Source organism: Aotus nancymaae, unplaced genomic scaffold (assembly GCF_030222135.1).
Source record: "Aotus nancymaae isolate 86718 unplaced genomic scaffold, 86718_ANA_hifiasm-v0.15.2.pri h1tg000012l, whole genome shotgun sequence".
Taxonomy (NCBI): Eukaryota; Metazoa; Chordata; class Mammalia; order Primates; family Aotidae; genus Aotus; species Aotus nancymaae.
In genome coordinates this window covers 46719979-46742679 of record NW_026988423.1, presented here as the reverse complement: position 1 = coordinate 46742679, position 22701 = coordinate 46719979, and the positions used below count along the sequence as shown (strand labels likewise).

General features: G+C 55.4%; 1 protein-coding gene across 1 annotated transcript in view; it reads right to left on the bottom strand.

Annotated features, from left to right (window-relative positions):
* Nucleotides 1–3877: 3877 nt before the first annotated feature.
* CASTOR2 (cytosolic arginine sensor for mTORC1 subunit 2) overlaps nt 3878–22701 on the bottom strand; it is a 64049-nt gene continuing 45225 nt past the window's right edge. Inside the window, exons 3-9 of the mRNA XM_064375628.1 lie at nt 16841–17034; nt 16502–16634; nt 15365–15488; nt 14518–14628; nt 13206–13288; nt 11074–11168; nt 3878–10963 (exon numbers count right to left, since the gene is read on the bottom strand). Of these exons, the coding sequence (XP_064231698.1) occupies nt 10898–10963; nt 11074–11168; nt 13206–13288; nt 14518–14628; nt 15365–15488; nt 16502–16634; nt 16841–17034 (806 nt within the window). The 3' untranslated portion in view covers nt 3878–10897. The remainder of the gene's footprint in view (nt 10964–11073; nt 11169–13205; nt 13289–14517; nt 14629–15364; nt 15489–16501; nt 16635–16840; nt 17035–22701) is intronic.

Below are 22701 nucleotides of genomic sequence, written 5' to 3'. Positions count from 1 at the left end.
GTGGCGAGATCTTGGCTCACTGCAACCTCCGCCTCGCGGTTTCAAATGATTCTCCTGCCTCTGCCTCCCGAGTAGCTGGGACTACAGGCATGCATTACCACGCTCGGGTAATTTTTGTATTTTTAGTAGAGACGGAGTTTTGCTACATTGGCCAGGCTGGTCTCGAACTCCTGACCCCCAGTGATCTGCCCACCTTGGCCTCCCAAAGTGCTGGGATTACAGGGGTGAACCAGGGTGCCCGGCCTCAGTAATGATCTTGACTTTGGATATAGCACCCAGTGTAGAAGAAGGGACGTCCTTGGGTTTGTCTGTTTTGTCCAGCTGGGCTCGGTCTGCCTAGCAGGCTGCTTGGCTATGCCCTCTGTGGGAGCTCTTCTGCCGTGGACCAGGCCCTCTCCCCACTTGTCACCTGTGCCTGTGTCTCAGCGTCTGTCCTGTCTCTCCCCAGCACGCCCCCCACCCCCAGCATTTGACACACGTCCATAGAAACCCTGCTATGCCATTAGCTCAGTTGCCAGGCTGGATCATCGTGTTCCTGTGAAGTCAGTGTTTGTTTGCAAGCTCCCATCTCCTCTCGCTTTAGTGGAGAGAGGCTTGTGCCAACCCCGTGTGCCCCCAGGCCATCCTCTGTACACGCAGACTCTGTCCCTTTCTCTCTGATGGGGCCAGTAACCAAGGTCAGAGACGCACCCCGGTGGAAGACGTAGTGTGTCCAGCTTGTGAGCTGCGAGCAGGCTACCCCCATCTCCCTCGGACAGTTTGCAGCGGTTGTGGGCCCTAGTCTTTCATCCTCTTCGTCCCTGCAGACACGCAGACCACCACACCACACTGATTTCTTCGGGGAAGCGATGACTCACTGGCATGAAAACCCTTCACAGCTAATAAAAGCTCAGGTTGTCAACCTCCATAGAATGCCGTTGTGACTTGTTTCTTGAACGTATGGTCACCCCACATTTTCATTAATTCAGGAAATAACTTATGTGCTGACTGTGTTCTACATGACAAAGTCGAATCCTGACAAATATGCCATGAAGCGAATGCTTGGGCGTGACCCAGCAGATTGCAGTCCGAGGCTCAGTGCCCAGCACCGTGCCTGCGCCAGGATAGAAACTCAGGATGCACCTATGAAGATCCCATGTTTCTCCCACCTTCCACCTGGTGCCAGCATCTGCAGAGGGCCTGGCCTTCACCTGGATGGCCGTGGGGGCTGCTTAAACTATTATGGGAGGCCTGGCGTGGTGGCTCATGTCTGTAATCCCAGCACTTTGGGAGGCCGAGGTGGGTGGATATCCTGAGGTCAAGAGTTCGAGACCAGTCTGAGTAACATGGTGAAACCCCATCTCTACTAAAAATACAAAAATTAGCCAGACATGGTGGTGCATGTCTGTAATCCCAGCTACTCCAGAGGTTTAAGCAGGAGATTCGCTTCCCTGCCCTACTCTGCCCTTTGACCTTGGGGAGTGGCATTGCTCTCCTGAGACTGGGTGTCCCCTCAGAGGCAGGATGTCATCTGCCACTGGCACAGGTGACTTCGCAAGTCTCAGTGAGCTGCCTCCCAGGGATCCTCCCTTGACATGGAGCCACATTCTCAGCTCCTCTGAGGTCACCAGTCTAACCACTGTAGCATCCCAGGATGCAGTAACCAGATTACCCACAGGTCTGATCCAGTTAGTGCCAGCTCCTGGGCTGTTGTCCATCCTCCCCCAGCTGGTCTGTCTTCCCACCTAGGCACTCCTGCCCCTGCTCATGGAGTAGGAATGAACACTGGTATAAGCGCACACACACACACACGCACGTGCACACACACACACAAAGACGGGAGGAGGAGGTTGCAGTGAACCATGATAGCACGACTGCACTCCAGCCTGGGTGACAGAGCAAGACTCTGGCTCAAAAAAAAAATGCAGGCTGGGTGCAGTGGCTCACGCTTGTAATCTCAGTACTTTGGGAGGCTGAGGTGGGCAGATAACGAGTTAGGAGTTTGAGACCAGCATGACCAACATGGTAAAACCCCGTCTCTACTAAAAATACAAAAATTAGCCGGGCATGATGGCAGGCGCCTGTAATCCCAGCTACTCGGGGGGCTGAGGCAGGAGAATCGCTTGAACCAGGGAGGTGGAGTTTGCAGTGAGTTGAGATCGTGCCATTGCAGTCCTGCCTGGGCAACCGAGTGAGACTCTGTCTCAAAAAATAAAATAAAAGGATAGACCTAGACGCTGTTGTCACTTCCAACCAGGAGGTGCTGTCTTGCTGGGGAAGCAGCTGGCTCTTGCTCTGGTAGCAGGTGGCAGCTGAATGCCAGGAGACCAGAGTACAGCACGTGAAGCCATGCCAGTCTAAAAGAGGCCCTGTTTGAGTCCCCTCCTCGGGGCCTCAGGCCTGGATAGGCTCAGTCTGACGGTGGTAGCTGGGTCGACAACTCCAGCAGTTGATATGCATTCCAGGAGGAAAATTATATATATATTTTTGAGACAGTCTCACTCTTGTTGCCCAGGCTGGAGTGTAGTGGCACGATCTCGGCTAACTGCAACCTCTGCCTCCTGGGTTCAAGCGATTCTCCTGTCTCAGCCTCCCAAGTAGCTGGGATTACAGGCATGCGCTACCACACCTAATTTTTTTGTATTTTTAGTAGAGAAAAGCATTTCTCCATGTTGGTCAGGCTGGTCTCGAACTCCCAACCTCAGATGATCCGCCCTCCTTGGCCTCCCAAAGTGCTGGGATTAGAGGCATGAGCCACCAGGCTCCACCTTTCAGCTTCCATTTCCACTCCCTGTTTTCGGGTTCTCTTTTCCTGTGGGCCAAGGTGAGGCAGGGTGAGGGCGGGGGTTGGTGGTACCCAGGGCAGGTATGGGTCTTCAGCCCTGCCTGGCTCACACCTACCCCCATGGAAAATCTCAGGGAGGAGAAGGGGAGGGTGTCAAGTCTAGAACCTGCTGGTCTTAAGCTCACCTTTTTCTTGCTGGTGCAGATCCAGCACCCCTTGTACCAAGAGGGCAGGAGCCAGAAGCATGGTGCCCTCTTTTGCTTGCAGGATATCTAATCTGGAGGTATCGGCTCCTGGGCTTCTAGAACCTTCCTGGAGCTGTAATGTCCACGGCAGGGCTCTAGGTTTGGGGGAGAGACCCTTCGGCCAGGCAACCAGCCCCTGACCTTTACCTGCCATCAGAAAGGCCCTGTCCAACTCCTTACCCCGACTGCCCCCAACTCCCAGGCCTGCCTCTGCCCAAGATCTGGGTGGAGATGCTGGGCATAGTAGCTGGTCTCCAAGATGGTCCCCAGTCATCTTTATCTCCTGGTTTCATGTCAAATCAGAGCTGGGCTATATCACACCAGAGAGCATGGTGGAGGCAACTGCACGAGAATTCTGAGGCTAGGGATAAAAATAACACTTCGGTTTCTAACCTGGGCCCTTGAATCTCTTGCTCTGGGGGAAGCCAGGCGCCATATTGTGAGGACACTCAAGCAGCCCCGTGGGTTGGCCCACTTGGGGAAGGACTGAGGCCTCCTGCATACAGCAAGGTATAACTTAGAAGTGCATTCTCCAACCCTTAGCTAAGATTTCAGACAATGGCAACTTCATGAGTGACTCTCAGCCAGAATCGCTTGGCCAAACTTCCTGAATTCCTGACCCACAGAAAATCTGATCTATAAATAATGATCATGTTTAACAAGCTGCTAAGTTTTGGGGCAACTTGTTACGCAGCACCATGTAACTAATACAACTCCTCTGGCTCTGGGGGCCCTTCCTCAGATTCTGGATGTTTCTCTAACCCCTCTAGCCCCTGGCCTGTGTTCCCCCAGTCACAACATGGAGGGAGAAAGAGATGAGGCTAGCCTCTGGCTAGGTCCGCACAAAACCAGACAGCCACCAGCCAGCGTCGTTTTTCATTTTAATTAACACTTTACAAAGTACAAAATATACTGTCTTTTTTGGGGGAACATTAGGTATTTTTTTCTCTCCAACATACAGTACATGAATCTCGAGGGTTTTGTGTTTCTTCAACAAGAAAATAAGTGTGAAGGCCCCGGGGGGTAGGGGTGAGATGGCGGGTTCTCCCCTTCCCCCAGATCTTGGGACCACTGAAACACCACTGCTGCTGCTGGTGAGCCGGGCACGCCAGGCAAGGGCCAGAGGGGGCCGTGGGCAGGAAGTCCCCTGCACTCCCCTTTCATGGAGGCTCCGGGCAGGGCAGAGGCCCCTCAGTGCGCTATCCATCCACTCACCCCATCTCAGGATAACGGAAATGATTTTGGCATAAAGAGCAGGGCTTGGGATTGTTATCAACTCCCTACTCTTTTAGAGGGAACTCTGCTCAACTCTTCCCAGACCTGTCTTCTGAATACAGGTAAACTGAGGCAGTGGAGGGGAACTGCACTGGCCTTGGCCTGTCTCAGGCCCTGAACTTGGCCTGCTGTTCACCCTGCCACCTCCAAAGTTGAGTGAGGGGCAGGGGTCTCCAATTATTCTGGACTCCCTTCCAGAATGAGCCCCAGTAGGTGAGGGAGTGCCAGCCCCCAAAAGCTCTCCCTGGGAACACCACCTTCAGGATGGTGTGCCTTTGAAGAGTCAGCACGTGCAGACCCAGCCCCTTCCAATCAGAGCTGGGCTGTATCACACCAGAGCATGGTGGAGGCAACGGCATGTGAATTCTGAGGCTAGGGATAAAAGTTAACACTTCCGCTTCTACCCTGGGCCCTTGAATCTCTTGCTCTGGGTGCGGGGGAAGCCGGGTGCCATACTGTGAGGACACTCAAGCAGCCCCATGGGTTGGCCCACCTGGAGAAGGACTGAGGCCTCCTGCCTACAGCCAGGCCTAACTTAGAAGTGCATCCTACGATCCTTAGCTAAGATTTCAGACGACGGCAACCTCATGAAAAACGCTGAGCCAGAATCGCTCAGCCAAACTGTTCCTGACACCTTTGCCCCGCTCCAGAGTAATTCTGACAAGTGGATGAGGCCATCCTACCAGAGACGCCCCACCCTTTCCCCTGGAGCCAGGGCCTGCATTCGAGTCCTGCCTCCACTCACCTGATCATCTCTGTACTCAGGGCCCGAGAGCAAGACTGCTTCTGACAACTCAAAATACTCCAGGAGCCAGTCCCGCCTCTCAGGTACGGGCTCTGCACACCTGTGTGCACACACGCTTTAATGCGTACGAACACACCCATGTACATGCACATACGTGTGCATAAACACACCCAGGCCTGTGTCCCAACTCCCAGCACAGAAGCCACCTGGCACTTCCCATTTCCACACCTCCTCTTCCCTTGTAACGACAGCCACAAGCTCTCTTGGCCACCAGGCTGTGCCTGGATGCCATGATCCTGCCTTTGTGCCAGGCTGCTGCTGGCTGGCTTCTTTCCCTGGCAGCCTCTTTTGTTATTATTATTTTTTTTTGGTAGAGGTGGGGTCTTGCTATGTGGTCAGGTTGGTCTTGAACTCCTAGCCTCAATCGATCCTCCCGCCTTGGCCTCCCAAAGTGCTGGGATTACAGGTGTGAGCCACCGAGCCTGGCCTCCTTTGAATGGGCCCCCACCAAGCCTAATCCCCTCCCTCACCATAGTACCCAAAGCCAATGTCTTTTTTCTGTTGGAGAAGTCCACCGGCCTCACTCAGGCTCTGCCTATCACACCAACCACCGTCTCCACTGATCCAGGTCCTGCTTGGAGTGCGCTGAGAACGGGGGTTCTTCTTCCCATCCCCACGCAAAGTGCTTCACTCAGGAAGTGGCGTCAAAAATACCCCCACTGGCCGGGCGCGGTGGCTCACGCCTGTAATCCCAGCACTTTGGGAAGCCGAGGCAGGTGGATCACGAGGTCAAGAGATCGAGACCATCCTGGTCGACATGGTGAAACCCCGTCTCTACTAATACAAAAAATTAGCTGGGCATGGTGGTGCGTGCCTGTAATCCCAGCTACTCGGGAGGCTGAGGCAGAATTGCCTGAACCCAGGAGGCGGAGGTTGCAGTGAGCCGAGATCGCGCCATTGCACTCCAGCCTGGGTAACGAGTGAAACTCCGTCGCAAAAAAAAAAAAAAAAAAAAAAAAAAATAACCCCACTGGCCGGGCGCAGTGGCTCACACCTGTAATCCCAGCACTTTGGGAGGCCAAGGTGGGTGGATCACCTGAGGTCAGGAGTTGAGACCAGCCTGTCCAATATGGAGAAACCCCATCTTTACTAAAAATACAAAAATTAGCCAATCGTGGTGGCACACGCTTGTAATCCCAGCTACTTGGGAGGCTGAGGGAGGAAAAGCACTTGAACCCAGGAGGTGGAGGTTGCAGTGAGCTGAGATCACTCCACTGCCCTCCAGCCTGGGTGACAGGGCGAGACTCCATCTCAAAAAAAAAAAAAACCCTCACTGCAGGGTTGGGGTACTCTTGCCCTAAAGCTCCCCCCACTAGCTGGGGCTGCGAAAGCCCTGGTTGTCCCCACAACCACATCTCAAGGCTCAGAAAGGGGCCCAGAGTGGCCTTAGGACTCCCAACGGTCTCCCTGGAAAATGCAGCCAGGAGGAGGGGGCCAGTGGGAGCTGGCTGGGGTTCACCTCTGAAGATCACCAGGAAAATAGTGCCCTGGGCTTTCATGGGGGCCTGGCCCTCCCTGTCTTCTCTCCTGACCTCCAGGGCATCTGTCATCTCGGAGGAGCAAGCCCCTCCAGACCAAGCCTCCTCCCGCTAAAAAAAAAAGTCACCGTGGCTATGCTGCTGCTTCAGATGGCTGCGCTGGGAGCCTCTGATTGCCCAGCTCCTTCCTTTCCCCACCAGCAGCCTGGTGCCTGGAGGTGAGAATGCCGGTGGTTAAGAGTGAGGCTCTGGGCTCCCCCTGAATCTCGGGGAGGGCAGGGTACTGGGGTCAGGGCTGCAAGCCTCTCCAGCTCGAATGCATGCCCCGGGCTGAGGATGGTGGCGTGGGCAGTGCCCGGGTTGGGGTTCTAGAGATGCCCGTGGAGGAAGGAGGTGCAGAATTGGCAATGCCCAGATCTTCGCTGGGTCAGGATGAAGGGCTGAGGGAGAAACGGGTGTCTTGGGAACCAGGGGAGCCCCACGATTAGGCAGAACTTATCAGTGGTGGGGAGGGGTGGTCACTCTCTGTTCCTCCCCATCCTTCAGCTCCCACCGTCCTTGGAGTGCAGCAAGGGGAGAGAGAGGGGTTGAGACTGTCTGAGCTTTTCTTACTGGAGAGCCACACAGGGGCCAAGACACACACTCCAGGAGCCCACGTGGCAGCCCAGGACCACCTGCTTGCTCCTAGACATTCCACATGAGGCTGGGCACGGTGGCTCACGCCTGTGATCCCAGCACTTTGGGAGGCCGAGGCAGGCAGATCACTTGAGGTCACGAGTTCAAGACCAGCCTGGCCAACATGGTGAAACCTGTCTCTACTAAAAATACAAAAATTAGCTGGGTGTGCTGGTGGGCACCTATAATCCCCCTTACTTGGGAGGCTGAGGCAGGAGACTTTCTTGAACCCAGGAAGTGGAGGTTGCAGTGAGCTGAGATCATGCCATTACTGCCTTCCAGCCTGGGTGACAGAAAAAGACTCCCATCTAAAGAAAAAAAATCCACATCACAGAGAGCTCCCTGCCAGGCACCTGCCCCATCTGCCACGCCGAAACAATGGGCCCACTCCTCCGATTTCCTCCGGGGAACAGACAGCAGTCAGGCAGGGAGCCCCATGCAGCTGCGGATGGAGAAGGGTACCACTCACAGCCCCTCCGAGAAACACACACCCCTCCTAGTGGGGTCTGGGGCTTGGAGAGACCCTCTCACCCAGCAGACCAGGAGATGGCTGGAATACAAGGGCACACAACCCCTGCTGGGAAAAACCACACTCACACCTACCCCACCGAACAGCTGTGGAGACTACACACAGAACGCCGAGATCAGCCAAGCTTTAAGTGAGCAGGACGGGGACAGCAAAACTAAAGGGGGCCCCCCAGGACCAAAGAGCGGGGTCCCTGGGGGAAAGGTCCCACGGGGCTGGCTGGAACAGGGACCATGCCTGCAGAGTCAGCCAGAGCCAAGACCCTGGCCCCAGCCCGCCCCAACACTCCTGCTTTTCTGTTTCACGAGGCCAGTCCCCAGGAGGAGCCCCGGGAGCAGAACCTGAGATTTCTAAGCTTGCAGGTTACCAAAACAAACAAACAAAACCGCCCCCCCAAAAAAACAACAGATAAGCCGCCTGTGTAAAAACTGCCACCCGCAGAGGCAGAACGCAGGCAGCGTGGGCCATTCGGCCAGCCCAGGTCTTCAGGGTGAGGCCGCCGGGTGGGGCAGGTGAGAGTGGGCATTCCGATTAAAAGCAAGAAATTCCAAATACTCCTCCCTGGGGATCAACGTCCCCCCCCAAAAAAAAATCAAGGGCGCCCAGGGACTGTGGCTGGGGAAAGTGGGGTGCAGGAGGCATGACTCACGTCACAGCGGGCTCTTGGCACCCGTCCCACGTCCCACGTCCCACGCTCTGAGTTGCTGGCTTTGATCTCTCAAGTCAGATCTGAGGGAACCCATCGGCTTCTGTAATAATCGTATTGCCTATATATACTTGAATTAAAAATAATATGGTGACTCCAACGTGCCCAAGTGCGTGGCAGACGGCGCGGGGCGGAGACCACCACGCCCACACATGTGGGCACACACAGCGGGGGGGCTGTGTCCACAGACTGCTCACACAGTATATATTAACATATATATTGCTCAAGTATATATGCTATTTACAGTATATACCTCTATCAACATAAAACACAGGTATTTATAGGTGTATACAATAGATACGTCCTAGGAAGTCTAGGTAGGGGACACAGGACGCTGGGGTCATGGGGCCGACACACTTGCACGGCGGGAAGGAATGGCAGAGAGGTGACACTGTCAGGGGGAAATGACAGAAAGGAAAATCAAGGCCTTGCAAGGTCAGAAAGGGGACTCGGGGCTTCCACCGCAGGCCCACCCCACCTGGCCGCCTCCCTTTTGGGACCAGCAATGTACAAGTTTTGTTTTGAAGTTTTGTGCAAAATGAATTAACTTAAAAAAAAAAAGTGGGTTTCTAATTGATGTGGTGGGCTTCTGGGGCTCAGAGGGTCCCACTCGGCTCATAGAAGTGGGGAGCACTTTGCCAGGTTTAGAAACTATTCCTTCTCCTCTGACCTTCTCAGAAACAGCACAACTCGGCCGGGTGCTATGGCTCACGCCTGTATTCCTAGCACTTTGGGAGGCCGAGGCGGGCGGATCGCCTGAACAATGTGACGAAACTCCGTCTCTATTAAAAATACAAAAATTAGCCAGGCATGGTGGTGCATGTTATGTATTCCCAGCTACTCAGGAGGCTGAGGCAGGAGAATCACTTGAACCCGGGAGGCGGAGGTTGCAGAGAGCCAAGATCACGTCACTGCACTCCAGCCTTGGTGACAGAGCGAGGCACCATCTCAGAAAAAAGAAACATCACAACTTGACTGCCAGAGCCAAAGCCACAGAGGCCCTTGGACCTTGCTCATTCAGAAAGCCACCCCAATCAATGGAAGGGACGCCACAGCTAACCCTGTGCCTCCTGGTCATGACCACTCAGCTGGCCCATCACCTGGCTGTCTACCTCCCCATGGCCCTAGGGTCCCCTCACTGCCTCTGGTGCTCAGCAAGAGCCACAGCTGGTTGGGAGGTCCCATGTGGGGTGACAGCAGCTCCAGTCTCTTGTAGGAGATGTCTGCTCTCAGCTTCCCTTCAGAAGAGAGGGCCAAGGCTTCTGTGACATCTCCCGACTCTCATGCCTGTCCCTGGAGCCCCAGAGGACCAGCCTAGTGACACGGAGCCTCCAGGCCCCCTCGACACAACTCAAATCGGTCTTACCTACACCCTCAAACAGAAACTACCGCCAACAGCAGCCTGGGTAGAAACACATTAAATAAAAAACTAAAACAAGGTATGGTTTTCTCTATTAAGGCTCAGTTAAGCTGCCTCCTGGGTCAAGTACTTAAGAATGCCACAGCCCCCGACCAAGGGGTCTGCAGGCGAGTTGGGGGCAGGGTAGGGAGGCGGGGAGTCCTATGCTGGTCTAGTCATCTGCTGGGGAGGTGGGATACCACCTAAGAAACCCCAGGCCCGAAAAGCCAGGGATATCCCTGCTGGGGGAAACTGAGGCTCTGCCTGCCCAAGGCGGGTCCAGGGAGAGCCGAGGGGACAGGAGCTGTGCTCCAGGCTGGTGGGTCTCCTGGGACCCTCCCTCCTCCCCCAAAGACTGGGTGTTTGTGGGGGAGGGTCTGGACAGGGCCCTCTTGGCAGTCTTGCTGGGAGTCGGGCCCAGGCCCTGTGAATGGCAGGCGAGGTACAGAGGGAGTTTGGGTCCTTCCCAGCTTGGGGATGCCACCTGGATTCCTGTCTGAGCCTCACCAGCCCCGATGACCTGAGGGGGTCGCACTGGCCTCCACTCGGAGGGGACCAGCCCTGAGCTGATGGACCAGAGACCAGCGACCACAGTACTCGCCCCCAAAACCCTCCCGGGCACCCCAGCACCCCAGACTCCACCCCACCCCGCCAGCCCCAGCCCTGCAAGGTGACATGACAGCTGGCACACGGCTATCTCGTAGGAGGGACCAGCTTCCCTCTGCATCTGCCCCTGGCCGTGGGTGAGGCTGGGCCTCCGAAAGCATTTTCTGGGGTGGGGAAGTGGGGAAGAGGCAAGTTGTTCTCTGGAGGGCTGGGGGGCTCCGGGAAGGCAGGAGGGCACGAGGAGGGCTTGGCGTGGGCCCCTGGCCTGGAGGGACTGGCAAAGAGGGAGTCTCCCAGAGAGGCCCCTTCCTTGGGGTCCCCAGGGCCGATTTTCCAGTCTGTAGAGAAATACTGCAAGATCAATCTTCGGGGTTGGGGCTGGGCCGGGCGGCAGCAGGGAGGAGCAGAAGAGACTCTCCTAGTGTTTCTCTGCTTGGCTGACCTTCAGGGCACTGATGACACCGTTGATGTTCTCTTCTGGGACCTGCTCAGGGGGCGGGGTGGGGGAGGAGGCAGACACCTGCCGGTGAGCCCAGGAACCCACTGCCCACCCCCCCGGCCCTGCCCCAGGGGAATCTGGCTTTGGACACTCACCAGTGCATGGTCAAACTTGAAAGTACTGATGTAGTAGGCTGGGATGTCTGCAGCAGCCAAGGGCTCTGAGATCTGGGCCACGATGCCACACTCATCTAGGGACAGGGGAGAACGTCCTTAGCCTCTGCGTCACCTGGCTACCCTTGACGCTGTGGGCAATGCCTGCCCTGTACCCACCATGCTCCTAGAGAATTTCCATCTGCCATCCCGCTTTTATTTTTGAGATGGAGTCTCGCTCTATCGCCCAGGCTGGAGTGCACTGGTGTGATCTCACCTTACTGCAACCTCCACCTCCCGGGTTCAAGGGATCCTCGTGCCTCAGCCTCCTGAATAGCTGAAATGACAGGCGTGTACCACCACCACGCCCGGCTAATTTTTTTTATTTTTAGTAGAGTTGGGGTTTCACCATGTTGGCCAGGTTGGTCTCGAACTCCTAACCTCAAGTGACCCACCTGCCTCAGCCTCCCAAAATGCTGGGATGACAGGCGTGACCCACTGCACCCAGCCTCCCACTCGCCATTTCTCTTGAAGGCTTAACCCAGATGTCCCCCAGCCAAGAGCTTTTTCTGGTCGCTGGCCAGCGATGTAGGCCAGCTCTGTGTTCCTGCCCGAATCTTCCAATTGTAATCTGAAGTCTTGGAGGTGGGGCCTGGTGGGAGGTGACTGGGCCATGGGAGTGGATTGCTCATAAATGGTTTAGCACCATCCTCTTGGTTCTCTTCTTGTGACAGTAAGTTCTCATGAGATCTGGCTGTTTAAAAGTGTGGCACCTTGGCTGGGTGTGGTGGCTCACGCCCGTAATCCAAGCTACTCTGGAGGCTGAGGCAGGAGAATCACTTGAACCCAGGAGGCGAAGGCTGCAGTGAGCTAAGACTGTGCCACTGCACTCCAGCCTGGGTGACAGAGCAAGATCCTGTCTCAAAAGAAAAAAAATGCTATCCACCAAAGACACTGTATGGACAATTGTGGAAATAGAGGCAAGACTGAGTCTTAGGGAATGACTGAAAATGCTCTCCTGTGGAATCCTGTCACTGTGGTTATACAGGAAAAAGTGTTTCTTCCCAGGATGGAAAAGGAGAAGTATTTCGGGGTAAAGTGGTGGGTGTCAGGCTCTCTGGCAATTACAGATACTTACGTGAAGATACTTCTGTCTGACGATTACACGTACTTATGTGAAGAAAACACTTTTAAACATTGCCAACAGGTCTTATCTTTGAACTAGGGAGTGATTTTTTTTTCTCCTTAACGTTTATCACAGCCCAATTTATTCTTTCTTTTTAAATTAAATTATTATTATTTGAGATGGAGTCTTGCTATATTGTCCAAGCTGGAGGACAGTGGCATAATCTTGGCTCACTGCCGCTACAACCTCTGCCTCCTGGGTTCAGGCGATTCTCCTGTCTCAGCCTCCCAAGTACCTGGGATTACAGGCGCAAGCCACAATGCCCGGCTAATTTTTTGTATGATTAGTAGAGATGGGGTCTCACTATATTGGCCAGGCTGGTCTCGTACTCCTGACCTCAGGTGATCCACTCGCCTCGGCCTCCCAAAGTGCTGGGTTGCAGGCACGAGCCACCACGCCTGGCCTCTTTATCGTTAAGAGACGAGGATTTGCTCTGTCGCCCAGGTTGGAGTACAATGGCGTGATCATGGCTCACTGCAGCCTTGAACTCTTGGGCTCAAGTAATCCTCCTGCCTCAGCCTCTTGAGCAGCTGGGATTACAGACGCCTGCCACCATGCCCAGCTAATTTTAATTTTTTTTCGTAGAGACAGGGCCTTGCTATGTTTCCTAGGCTGGTATAGAACTCCTGGGTCCAAGGGATCCTCCCACCTAGGCCTCCCAAAGTGCCAGGATAACAAACATGAGCCACTGCATGCAGCTGTTTAATTTTCTATTAATTTTCGAGAGGGGGCAAAATGAAAGCACTCTAATCGAGGCCTGCTCCTCCCGTCCTCAAGAGGCCTGTGTACACCTGCCACACACCGGGAAGCAACAGAAACTTAAGGCTCCCCAAACCTCAGTCTCATCCGTACCCCCCAGCAGGGGCGGAGTCACCAAGGTCAATGTGCGTGAGTGGGCGCAGCAATGCCAGCTCCCCCCTTCCCCCATGCAATCCCCCCGAGGGCTCACCGAATCCCAGGGGCTGTCCTCCAATCCGCACCATCTTCCAGAGCTCTCCGGATGCACTTGTGAACAGCAAGTTACTAGGAAACCTTCAAAGGGGGCAAGAGAAGAATCCCCGAGGCTGATGTGAACTGCGCTCCCTCCTTGGCGTGCTGGTGCACCAGCCAGAGCGAGGCAGGGGGCTGGCCGGGTGGGCCAGAGCTCAGGGCCCGCAAGGACCATCCCCTCCGGACACCCTGGACCCATTCGCCCCATAGCCTCCTTGTCTTGGGGGGAGGTGGACGGGGAGGGTGATATCAGGCTGGGGTTTAGAACAAGACCCCTGGGCTCCTTGCTAAGGCTAGTCTGGACACTTCTTCCCAGGTCCAGAGCAGAAGCTGAGGGACAAATAACACTGGGGCTGTGGTTCAAATTCCCACTTTGCCACCACCCCACAGTGGACCTTGGACAACTCCTGCCCCTCTCTGAGCTGAGGGGCCGGCTCACTTATGACAAAGGGCGACAGTGAGGGTTTATTAGAGACAAAGTGGCTGGGCGCGGTGGCTCATGCCTGGAATCCCAGCACTTTGGGAGGCTGAGGTGGGTGAATCACCTGAGGTCAGGGGTTCAAGACCAGCCTGGCCAACATGGCAAAACTCTGTTTCTACAAAAAAAAAAAAAAATATATATATATATATATACACCAGGTGTGGTGGTGTGTGTGTGCCTGCAGTCCCAGCTACTTGGGAGGCTGAGGCAGGAGAATCGCTTGAACCCAGGAGGTGGAGGTTGCAGTGAGCTGAGATCATGCCACTGCACTCCAGCCTGGGTGACAGAGTGAGACCCTGTCTCAAAAAAAAATAAAAAAATGAAAATACAAAAGTCAGGTGTGGTGGCATGAGTCTGTAGTCCCAGCTACTCAGGAAGCTGAGGCACACAGATCACTTGAATCGGGGAGGCAACGCTCACATCTGTAATCCTCACTTTGGGAGGCCGAGGCGGGCGGATCACTTGAGGTCAGGAGTTCGAAACCAGCCTGGCAAACATAGTGAAACCCCGTTTCTACTAAATGCATAAAAATCAGCGGGCGTGGTGGCTGGAACCTATATCCCCACTACTCGAGAGGCTGAGGCAGGAGAATTCCATGAACCCGGGAGGCAGAGGTTGCAGACAGCTGAGACTGCATCACTACACTCAGCCTGGGTGACAGAGTGAGACTGTCTCAATATAAATAAATAAATAAATAAGAAAGACAAAGTGGGTGATGGCCCCATCACAGAGTCCCCCCAGACCCTAGGGCCCACCCTGGATTGAGCGTCCGCCCCAGGGCCTGGCTCACCTCTGCTGCGTCTGCACATCCATCACCAGGGAGATGTAGCCCTCAATGAGGGAGAAGGAGAAGAAGCGGATGTGGCCGCAGTCATCCCCGGCGGCCATGGGGTCCTTCACTCTGGGGGTTGGGGGGAGCTAGTAAGGGTGGAGCCCTTGAGGCGCCTGCCCACCTGCCCAGGGAAACTGGGCCCTGCCCAGGCTTTGATGCCACCTGGGCAACCCTGGGCCAGGGTCCTTCTCATCCTGCTCGCAATGCAATGGGGATGATTTCACCACATTCACAGAGGCGAGTGCTACGCTTTGCAGTGCTGGAGGCCTGGCGACCCCCCACACAGGCTGCATGGGCCCCTTCCTGGGTCTGCCCGCACCTCAGGGCACAGGCTGGGGTGACCGTCAGCATGCTGGACCCTGCCCTGCCCTGCCCCACCTGGTGTCGGCCTAAGCTTTACAAAATCCACTGAGGAAGTGATGCAATGTCTGTTGTTCACCAAATGAAAAAATCTGAGTTCTCAGCTCCACAACAGACTGGGCCTGTCCTTGGAGCTTAGTGGGGAGCGGGCAGTTTGTTACAGCTCCCAATGTGTCCTTGGAGCTTCACCAAACTTTGGTGTTCCCAGGGTAGGATGTCTCTCCCCTCAGACTGGAGCTTTAGGTAGAGCTGTGTTTCCCTCCTCAGACTAGCTCTGGGGCAGGTCTGTGTCTCCCCTGTCAGATTAGCTCCAGGTGGGTTGGTGTCTCCTCCCTCAGACTAGCTCCAGGGCAAGTCTGTGTCTCCCCACCTCAGATGAGCTCCTGGCAGAGCCGTGCCTTCCCCCAGCCCACCCTGCAGCCCCTCATGCCCGAGGCAGCCCTACCCATTGGAGTAGAACATGACATCCATGAGGAGTGTGGCGACAGCAGGCAGTGTGTCGGGGTCCAGGCTGGTGACACAGAACCTGTTGCTCGGACTGGACAGGGGGTGGATGACCGGCCTCTGGACTGTAACAGCACAGAGATGTCGGGCACTGAGGCTGGGACCGAAAACAGCAGCGTGGGTGGGTGTAGGGCCCGGGAAGAGGACTGGGGCAGCTCAGCCGCAGGCCCAGAGAAACTCAGGCACCGCTGCTTGTCCAGCCTCTACCACCACCTACCACCGCCCCGACCCTCCAGCTCACCCGCAGGCCCAGAGAAACTCAGGCACTGCTGCTTGTCCAGCCTCCACCACCACCTACCACCGCCCCAACCCTCCCGCTCAGCCGCAGGCCCAGAGAAACTCAGGCACCGCTGCTTGTCCAGCCTCTACCACCACCTACCACTGCCCTGATCCTCCAGCTCAGCTGCAGGCCCCGGGCCTTTGCACATGCTGTGCTGGGTGCCTGGGAGCCCTTCCCAACTGTCACCCCCTGGCTCCGCTCCCTCCTGTGCTCCAGGCTTCAGCTCCACAGTCCCTGCCCAGGGAGGCCCGCCGTGACACGTGGCCTGCTGCAGCAGTGGCCTCTGGCCATTGCTGTCTGTGTGCACGCCCACCACCCTTCTAGACATGGCAGTGGGGCCTACCTAGGACCTTTGCGTCACGTTTTTTTTTTTTTTTTTTTTGAGATGGAGTTTCGCTCTTTTTGCCCATGCTGGAGTGCAATAGCACAATCTCAGCTTACTGCAACCTCCATCTCCCAGGTTCAAGCGATTCTCCTGCCTCAGCCTCCTGAGTAGCTGGGATTACAGGCATGCACCACCATACCCGGCTAATTCTGTATTCTTAGTAGAGACGGGGTTTCTCCATGTTGGTCAGGCTGGTCTCGAACTCCCAACCTCAGGTGATCCACCTGCCTAAGCCTCCCAAAGTGCTGGGATTACAGACGTGAGCCACCAAGCCGGGCCCTTTGCATCCCTCTCTGCCTGGCACTCCATTCACGCTCAGTGGGCAGAAGCCCGTGCTGATAGTGAGGCTGGTCTGTGGCTGGATCTGGTAACTTCGTGAGGTTTCCCGTGTACAAACCCCGCCCCCAGCTCACCCATCTTGGGCTTCACGAAGCCGTTGGTGATGCCGAGGTTCTCGGCTGCCACGGTCTCGCCATTGACGACCCGCAGGATGGTGAACTCTGATGACAACGTGTGGGTGACAAAGGGCAGGTCCCGCTCGCGTACCTGAGGGCAAGAAGTTGTGGCAGCGTGTGCCTGGTGGCCCTGGGGGATGTGGGCTTGAGGTCCCGAGCTCTCACTCTGAGACCCTGCCCCCACTCCGGAGTAGGGTGGAAGGGCGAGGCTGCAAGGGGTGGGGGGTGGGAACGAGCATGCGTGTGAACGACAGGCGGGTGTAAGTGTGTAAGGCGCGCCCGTGACGACTGGCTCACCAGGATGAAGTCTGTCTGATACGTGGACAGCATGAACACGGAGATGTTCTGGTCGGCCAGTGGGGCGATGACCGACTTGGCGATCTTGGTCACACCGATGGGCTGGGAGCTGGAGAAGCTGCCACCACCGGACACCACGTTCAGGGCCAGCCAGGTGGCATCCGCCACACTCAGGTGCTCTGAGGAGGGCAGCTCTGCAGGGAGACACAGAAGGCAGCCCTGTGACTGACTGCTGGGGTCCCGGCTGTCCCCAGGGCAGGGCAAGGCAGGTCAGAGAGGAGGGGGTGAGGCTCTGGGGCCAGCTTCACCCAAGCCTCACTTTCCAACAGGATGGGATTGTTTTCTGAGGCAGAGTCTTGCTCTGTCGCCCAGGCTGGAGTGCAGTGGCGCAATCTTGGCTCACTGCAACCTCCACCTCCCGGGCTCGAGCGATAGCGGGGATTACAGGTATGCACCGTCACGCATAGCTATATTTTTAGTAGAGATGGTGTTTTCCACATGTTCGCCAGGCTGGTCTCGAACTCCTGGTCTCAAGTGATCCTCCTGCCTTGGCCTCCCAAACTGCTAGGATTACAGGTGCGAGTCACCATGCCCGGCCTTCAACAGGATGGGATTTGAATCCAAGGCTGCTTCCTGGGAGGACTGGGCAGGGAAGGCCTTCAGATGACGCAGGACGTGGCAGGCAGCTCAGCAGAGCAGGAGCCACATGGGGAAGTGGCTGATCTGTGCCGAGCCTCAGTTTCCTCAGACGTAAAACGACAGTGTCAGTAGAGGGTAATGCCCTTGAGTCCTTACAACCCTTTTGTGGGTCTGGTGCTGTCATCATGCCCACTGTCCTACATGCAACTGGCTTTCAAACTGGGTTCCCGGAGACCTCCCGGGGAGGCTCTGGGTGGAGGGGAGGCCAGGAGAAGACAGGGTGGGGCTCTGGGGTTTCTCTTTCTGCTTCAGCCAGCCCTGCACACTGGGCTTCTCTGGAAGAACAGGCAGCTCCAGGGGGGCCTCTGAAGATGCTGCACCATGGGGGGTGGGCAGTGACTGTCACCCTTGCCCCTCCTGAGGGCCTGGAAGTCCCGGGGGCTGACACTGACTTTGGCAGGGCGGAGGCCAGAGCAGAAGCAGCTGCTAAGGCTCCTTACCTAGCTCGTGCACACCCAGAATCCAGACGTCTGAGCCACCCCTTCCGCCCTGTCCTGCAGACAGAGTCCCTGAGTAGCCCTGAATGTGTGCGTGTGTGTCCACAGATGTGCAGGTGCAAACTCGAGCCCAGGCTGCAGGTGGGACTCTTCATGCATCACTGGGCACCTGCCTAAACGCACCGAGTTCCAGGCCCTGAGTGGGGAGGGGGCACGGCACAGGGAGGTGGACTCTGACACCATCCTACAAACAGGCGGGGTTTTTTGTTTTTGTTTTTTAGAGATGGAGCCTCACTCTGTCACCCAGGCTGGACTGCAGTGGTGTGATCTTGGCTCACTGCAGTCTCTGACTCCCGGGTTCAAGCGATTCTCCTGCCTCAGCCTCCTGAGTAGCTAGGATTACAGTCGCCTACCACCATGCCTGGCTAATTTTTGTATTTTTAGCAGAGATGGGGTTTTGCCGTGTTGGCCAGGCTGGTCTTGAACTCCTGGCTTAAAGTGATCCACCTGCCTCGGCCTCCCAGAGTGCTGTGATTATAGGCGTGAGCCACTGTGCCTGGTCAAGGCAGGGTTATTTCGCTCACTGTATACCCAACAGTCCAGAAACGCTGGAAGGGGTAGTGATCTGCCTAAGATCACTCAGGAAGTAACAGAAACAGGAATCCAATACAGGTCTGACTCAAGGACCCACACACTGTCCTGGGCACCAAATGAAAAGTACCAAGTCCCTAAGAAAATAGGGTGCTAAAAAGGGAGGGGCTGAGGCTGGAGGTGGTGGCTCATGTCTGTAATCCCACTGCTTCAGGAGGCCAAGGTGGGAGGACTGCTTGAGGCCAGGAATTTGAGACGAGCCTGGGTAACACAGCGAGACCCCATCTCTAAAAAAATAAAGATAAAAAATAAATGAGCCAGGCGTGGTGGCACATGCCTGTGGTCCTGGCTACGTCGGAGGTTGAGGTGGGAGGATCACTTGAGTCTGGGGTGTCAAGGCTGCAGTGAGTTGTGACTGCACTCCAGCCTAGGCAACAGAGCCAGACCCTGTGTCAAAAGGTAAGTAGATAAAAAGGGAGAGAGGGGCTCAGAGATGGGTGAGCTAAGGCAGCTATGATGAGGAAGATTCCTGGGGAAAGGCGAGCTTGGCCTGAGAGGAAGGAAATTGAGGCCCATGCCTTCCTACCTGCCCAGTTCTGGTCACCATAGTGACCACAGCCCAAGGAGCCCATTGGTCTGGCTGGCTGAGAAGGGCCAGTGGTCAGCCAACGGGGAGCTGGAGAGCCAGGTGGCTGCACAGAAATGGGAAAAGGTGGCCCCAGTCTTTGGCGGTGGGAGGCCTATCTCTTATCAAAGGCACAGGCTTCGGGCTCCGAGGGGCCAATCCTGGCTCTGTCCTCCCCAGCAGAAGCAGCTGCTGATACAGCCTCCGAGGCGGTGAAGCTTTGGGGTGTACCTTGAGGGGGTGCTGACATAACCAAGACTCAGTGGTCCTGGGGAGAAGCCCAGGCCTGAGGCCAGCTGCAAACGAGGGTGCGGGGGAAGAGGCGGCGGCTGCTGGCTGGAGGATTTCAGGTCAGTCAACAGCTGGCCAGAAGCAGGCAGCCTGTCTGATGGATTGGTCTGCCTGCCCTGCTCACGGCCTCAGCCCTGGGCAGAACCCAGAGCTGCTGCCGCTGCCTTTTTTTTTTTAAGAGAGAGTCTCGCTGTTGCCCAGGCTGGAGTGCAGTGGTGCGATCACAGCTCTCTGCAGCTCAAACTCCCAGACTCAAGCAATCTTCCCACCTCAGCTTCCTGAGTAGCTGGAACTACAGGCACACACCATCACACCTGGCTAATTTTTAATTATTATTTTTTTTGTGGAGATGGGTTCTTGAGATGTTGCCTAGGCTGGTCTCAAGTTTCTGGACTCAAGTGATCCTCCTGCCTTGGCCTCCCAAATGGCTAGGATGACAGGCGTGAGCCACCTCACGTGGCCACCTCTCCACCTTTCAATCGGTCACTGCCTGCTGACCATGCCTTACCAAGCGTGGCATGGACCAACTGATGTACTGCTGTTCCCAGTTCACAGACAAGGACCCGTGATGGATGAGGTGATGTGGAGCCCAGATCAGTGCTGGGCAGGTCTAAGCTTCTGCCCACTACCCAGAGGCTTCTAACATTCCTCTGAATCTGTCAGGACACCTAGCACTGCACACAGGGCTCATTAAATACATAAAAGAGGCCGGGCACAGTGGTTCACACCTGTGATCCCAGCACTTGGGAGGCCAAGGCAGGCAGATCACTTGAGGTCAGGAGTTCGAGATCAGCCTGGCCAACATGGTGAAACCTTGTCTTTACTAAAAATACAAAAGTTAGCAAGGCATGGTGGTGGGTGCCTGTAATTCCAGCTACTCAGGAGGCTGAGGCAGGAGAATTGCTTGAACCTGAGAGGTGGAGGTTGCAGTGAGCTGAGATCATGCCTCTGCACTGCAGCCTGGGCGACAGAGCGAGACTCAGTCACAGTCAGTCACGCACGTAAAAAATCAGAATATACACATGTACACCCTCTCTGCCACAGACATACTGTACCCATTTGAGCCAAGACCTTTTTTTGTGAGACAAGGTTTCGCTCTGTCACCCAGACTGGAGTGCAGCAGCGCAATCATGGCTCCCTGCAGCCTCAACCTCCCATGCTTAGGTGATCCTGCCACCGCAGCTCACTACGTAGTTGGGACCACAGCCAGGCGCCACCACACCAGATTAATTTTTGTATCATCTGTAGAGACAGGGCTTTGCCATGTTGCCCAGGCTGATCTTGAACTCCTGGGATGAAGCGATCTACCTGCCTCAGCTTCCCAAAGTGCTGGGATTACAGACACGAGCCACTGTGCTCAGACCAAGAATCTCTTAACAACGTTCATATTAAATAAGGAACTCTGCTGGTTCGTGTCATTTACAAGCCATCCCCTGCCCTCCCAGGAAAGACCACTGAACCATGGTCCACTGAACCATGACCAGCTGCTAGCTTCCAACTGTCAAAGCTGCCAGTGAACACACAGCCTGGCTCATGTTAAGAGTGGCTGAGGAGGCTCTCTGGTGGGAAGCAATGTTTGCGGCCCTGGAGGTTTGCAGAACTGGGTGACAGGGCACTGGCCTTCATTCCCCATGCCAGAGTCAGCATCCTTCTTCCTGGGGTCATGCCTGTAATCCCAGCACTTTGGGAGGCCAAGGTGGGAGGACTACTTGAGGCCAGGAATTTGAGACGCACATAGGCAACATAGTGAGACGACTCCTCTACCAAAAACACAACTAGCCAGTGGGCCATGTGCAGTGGTTCACACCTGCAATCCCAGCACTTTGGAATTTTGGAAGGTTGAGGCGGGCGGATCACTTGAGGTCAGGAGTTCGAGACCAGCCTGGCCAACATAGTGAAACCCTGTCTCTACTAAAAATATAAAAATTAGTTGGGCATAGTGGTGCATGCCTGTAGTCCCAGCTACTTGGGAGGCTGAGGCAAGAGAATCTCTTGAACCCAGGAAGCGGAGGTTGCAGTGAGCTGAGATCGTGCCACTGCACTCCAGCCTGGGCGATAACAGAGTGAGACTCTATCTCAAAACAAAACAAAAAACAACAAAAAAAATCCAAAAACTATCCCGTGAGCCAGGCGCAGTGGTTCACGCCTGCAATCCCAGAACTTTGGGAGGCTGAGGCGGGAGGATCATCTGAGATCAGGAATTCAAGATGAACCTGGCCAACATGGTGAAACCCCATCTTTACTAAAAATACAAAAAAATTAGCTGGGCGTGGTGGTGGGCGCCTGTAATCTCAGCTACCTGGGAGGCTGAGGCAGGAGAATTGCTTGAACCCGGGAGGTGGAGGTTGCAGTGAGTGGAGATCGCACCATTGCACTCCAGCCTGGGCAACAGAACGAGACTCTGTCTAGAAAAAAGCAAGCAAACAAAAAGCAAACTCTCCTCCAGAAGCAGAGCCTCCGAGGAGGTGAGAGGTAGAGCTTGTCCTCCTGGCCTCACACTGCAGCCCCTAGGCCCACCCCGAATCTTGCTGCAACCCCCTGAGAGCCTTCTCAGACTGTCTTGGGCCACACGTGGTGGCACACCACCCACATCACTTCCCGGCAGCACTTTCTCCTTATTTAGGCTGGTGGTGCCCTGAGAGCATTTCCTACTTCCTGTCCCGTCTTGGTTTTCACTCACTAGCTCTGGGCAGGTTAATATCTCCTTTCTCACTTGTAAAATGGGTCTTTTTTTTTTTTTTTTTTTTTGAGACAGAGCCTTGTTCCGTCACCTGGTTGGAGTGCAGTGGCATGATCTCAGCTCACTGCAACCTCTGACCCCTGGTTCAAGGGATTCTCCTGCCTCAGCCTCCAAGTAGCTGGGGTTACAGGCATGCGCCACCACGCCCAGCTAATTTTTGTATTTTTAGTAGAGACGGGGCTTCATGTTGGCCAGGATGGTCTCGATCTCCTGACCTTGTGATCTGCCTGCCTCAGCCTCCCTAAGTGCTGGGATTACAGGTGTGAGCTACTGTGCCCGGCTATAAAATGGGTCCTTACTCTTCTTTTTTTTTTGAGACAGGGTCTTGCTCTGTTGCTCAGGCTGGAGTACAGAGGCACGATCACGGTTCACTACAGCCTCAATACCCCGGGCTCAAGCGATCCTCCCACCTCAGCCTCCCAAGTAGCTCGGACTATAGGGACACGCCACCATGCCTGGGTAAGTTTTTGTATTTTTT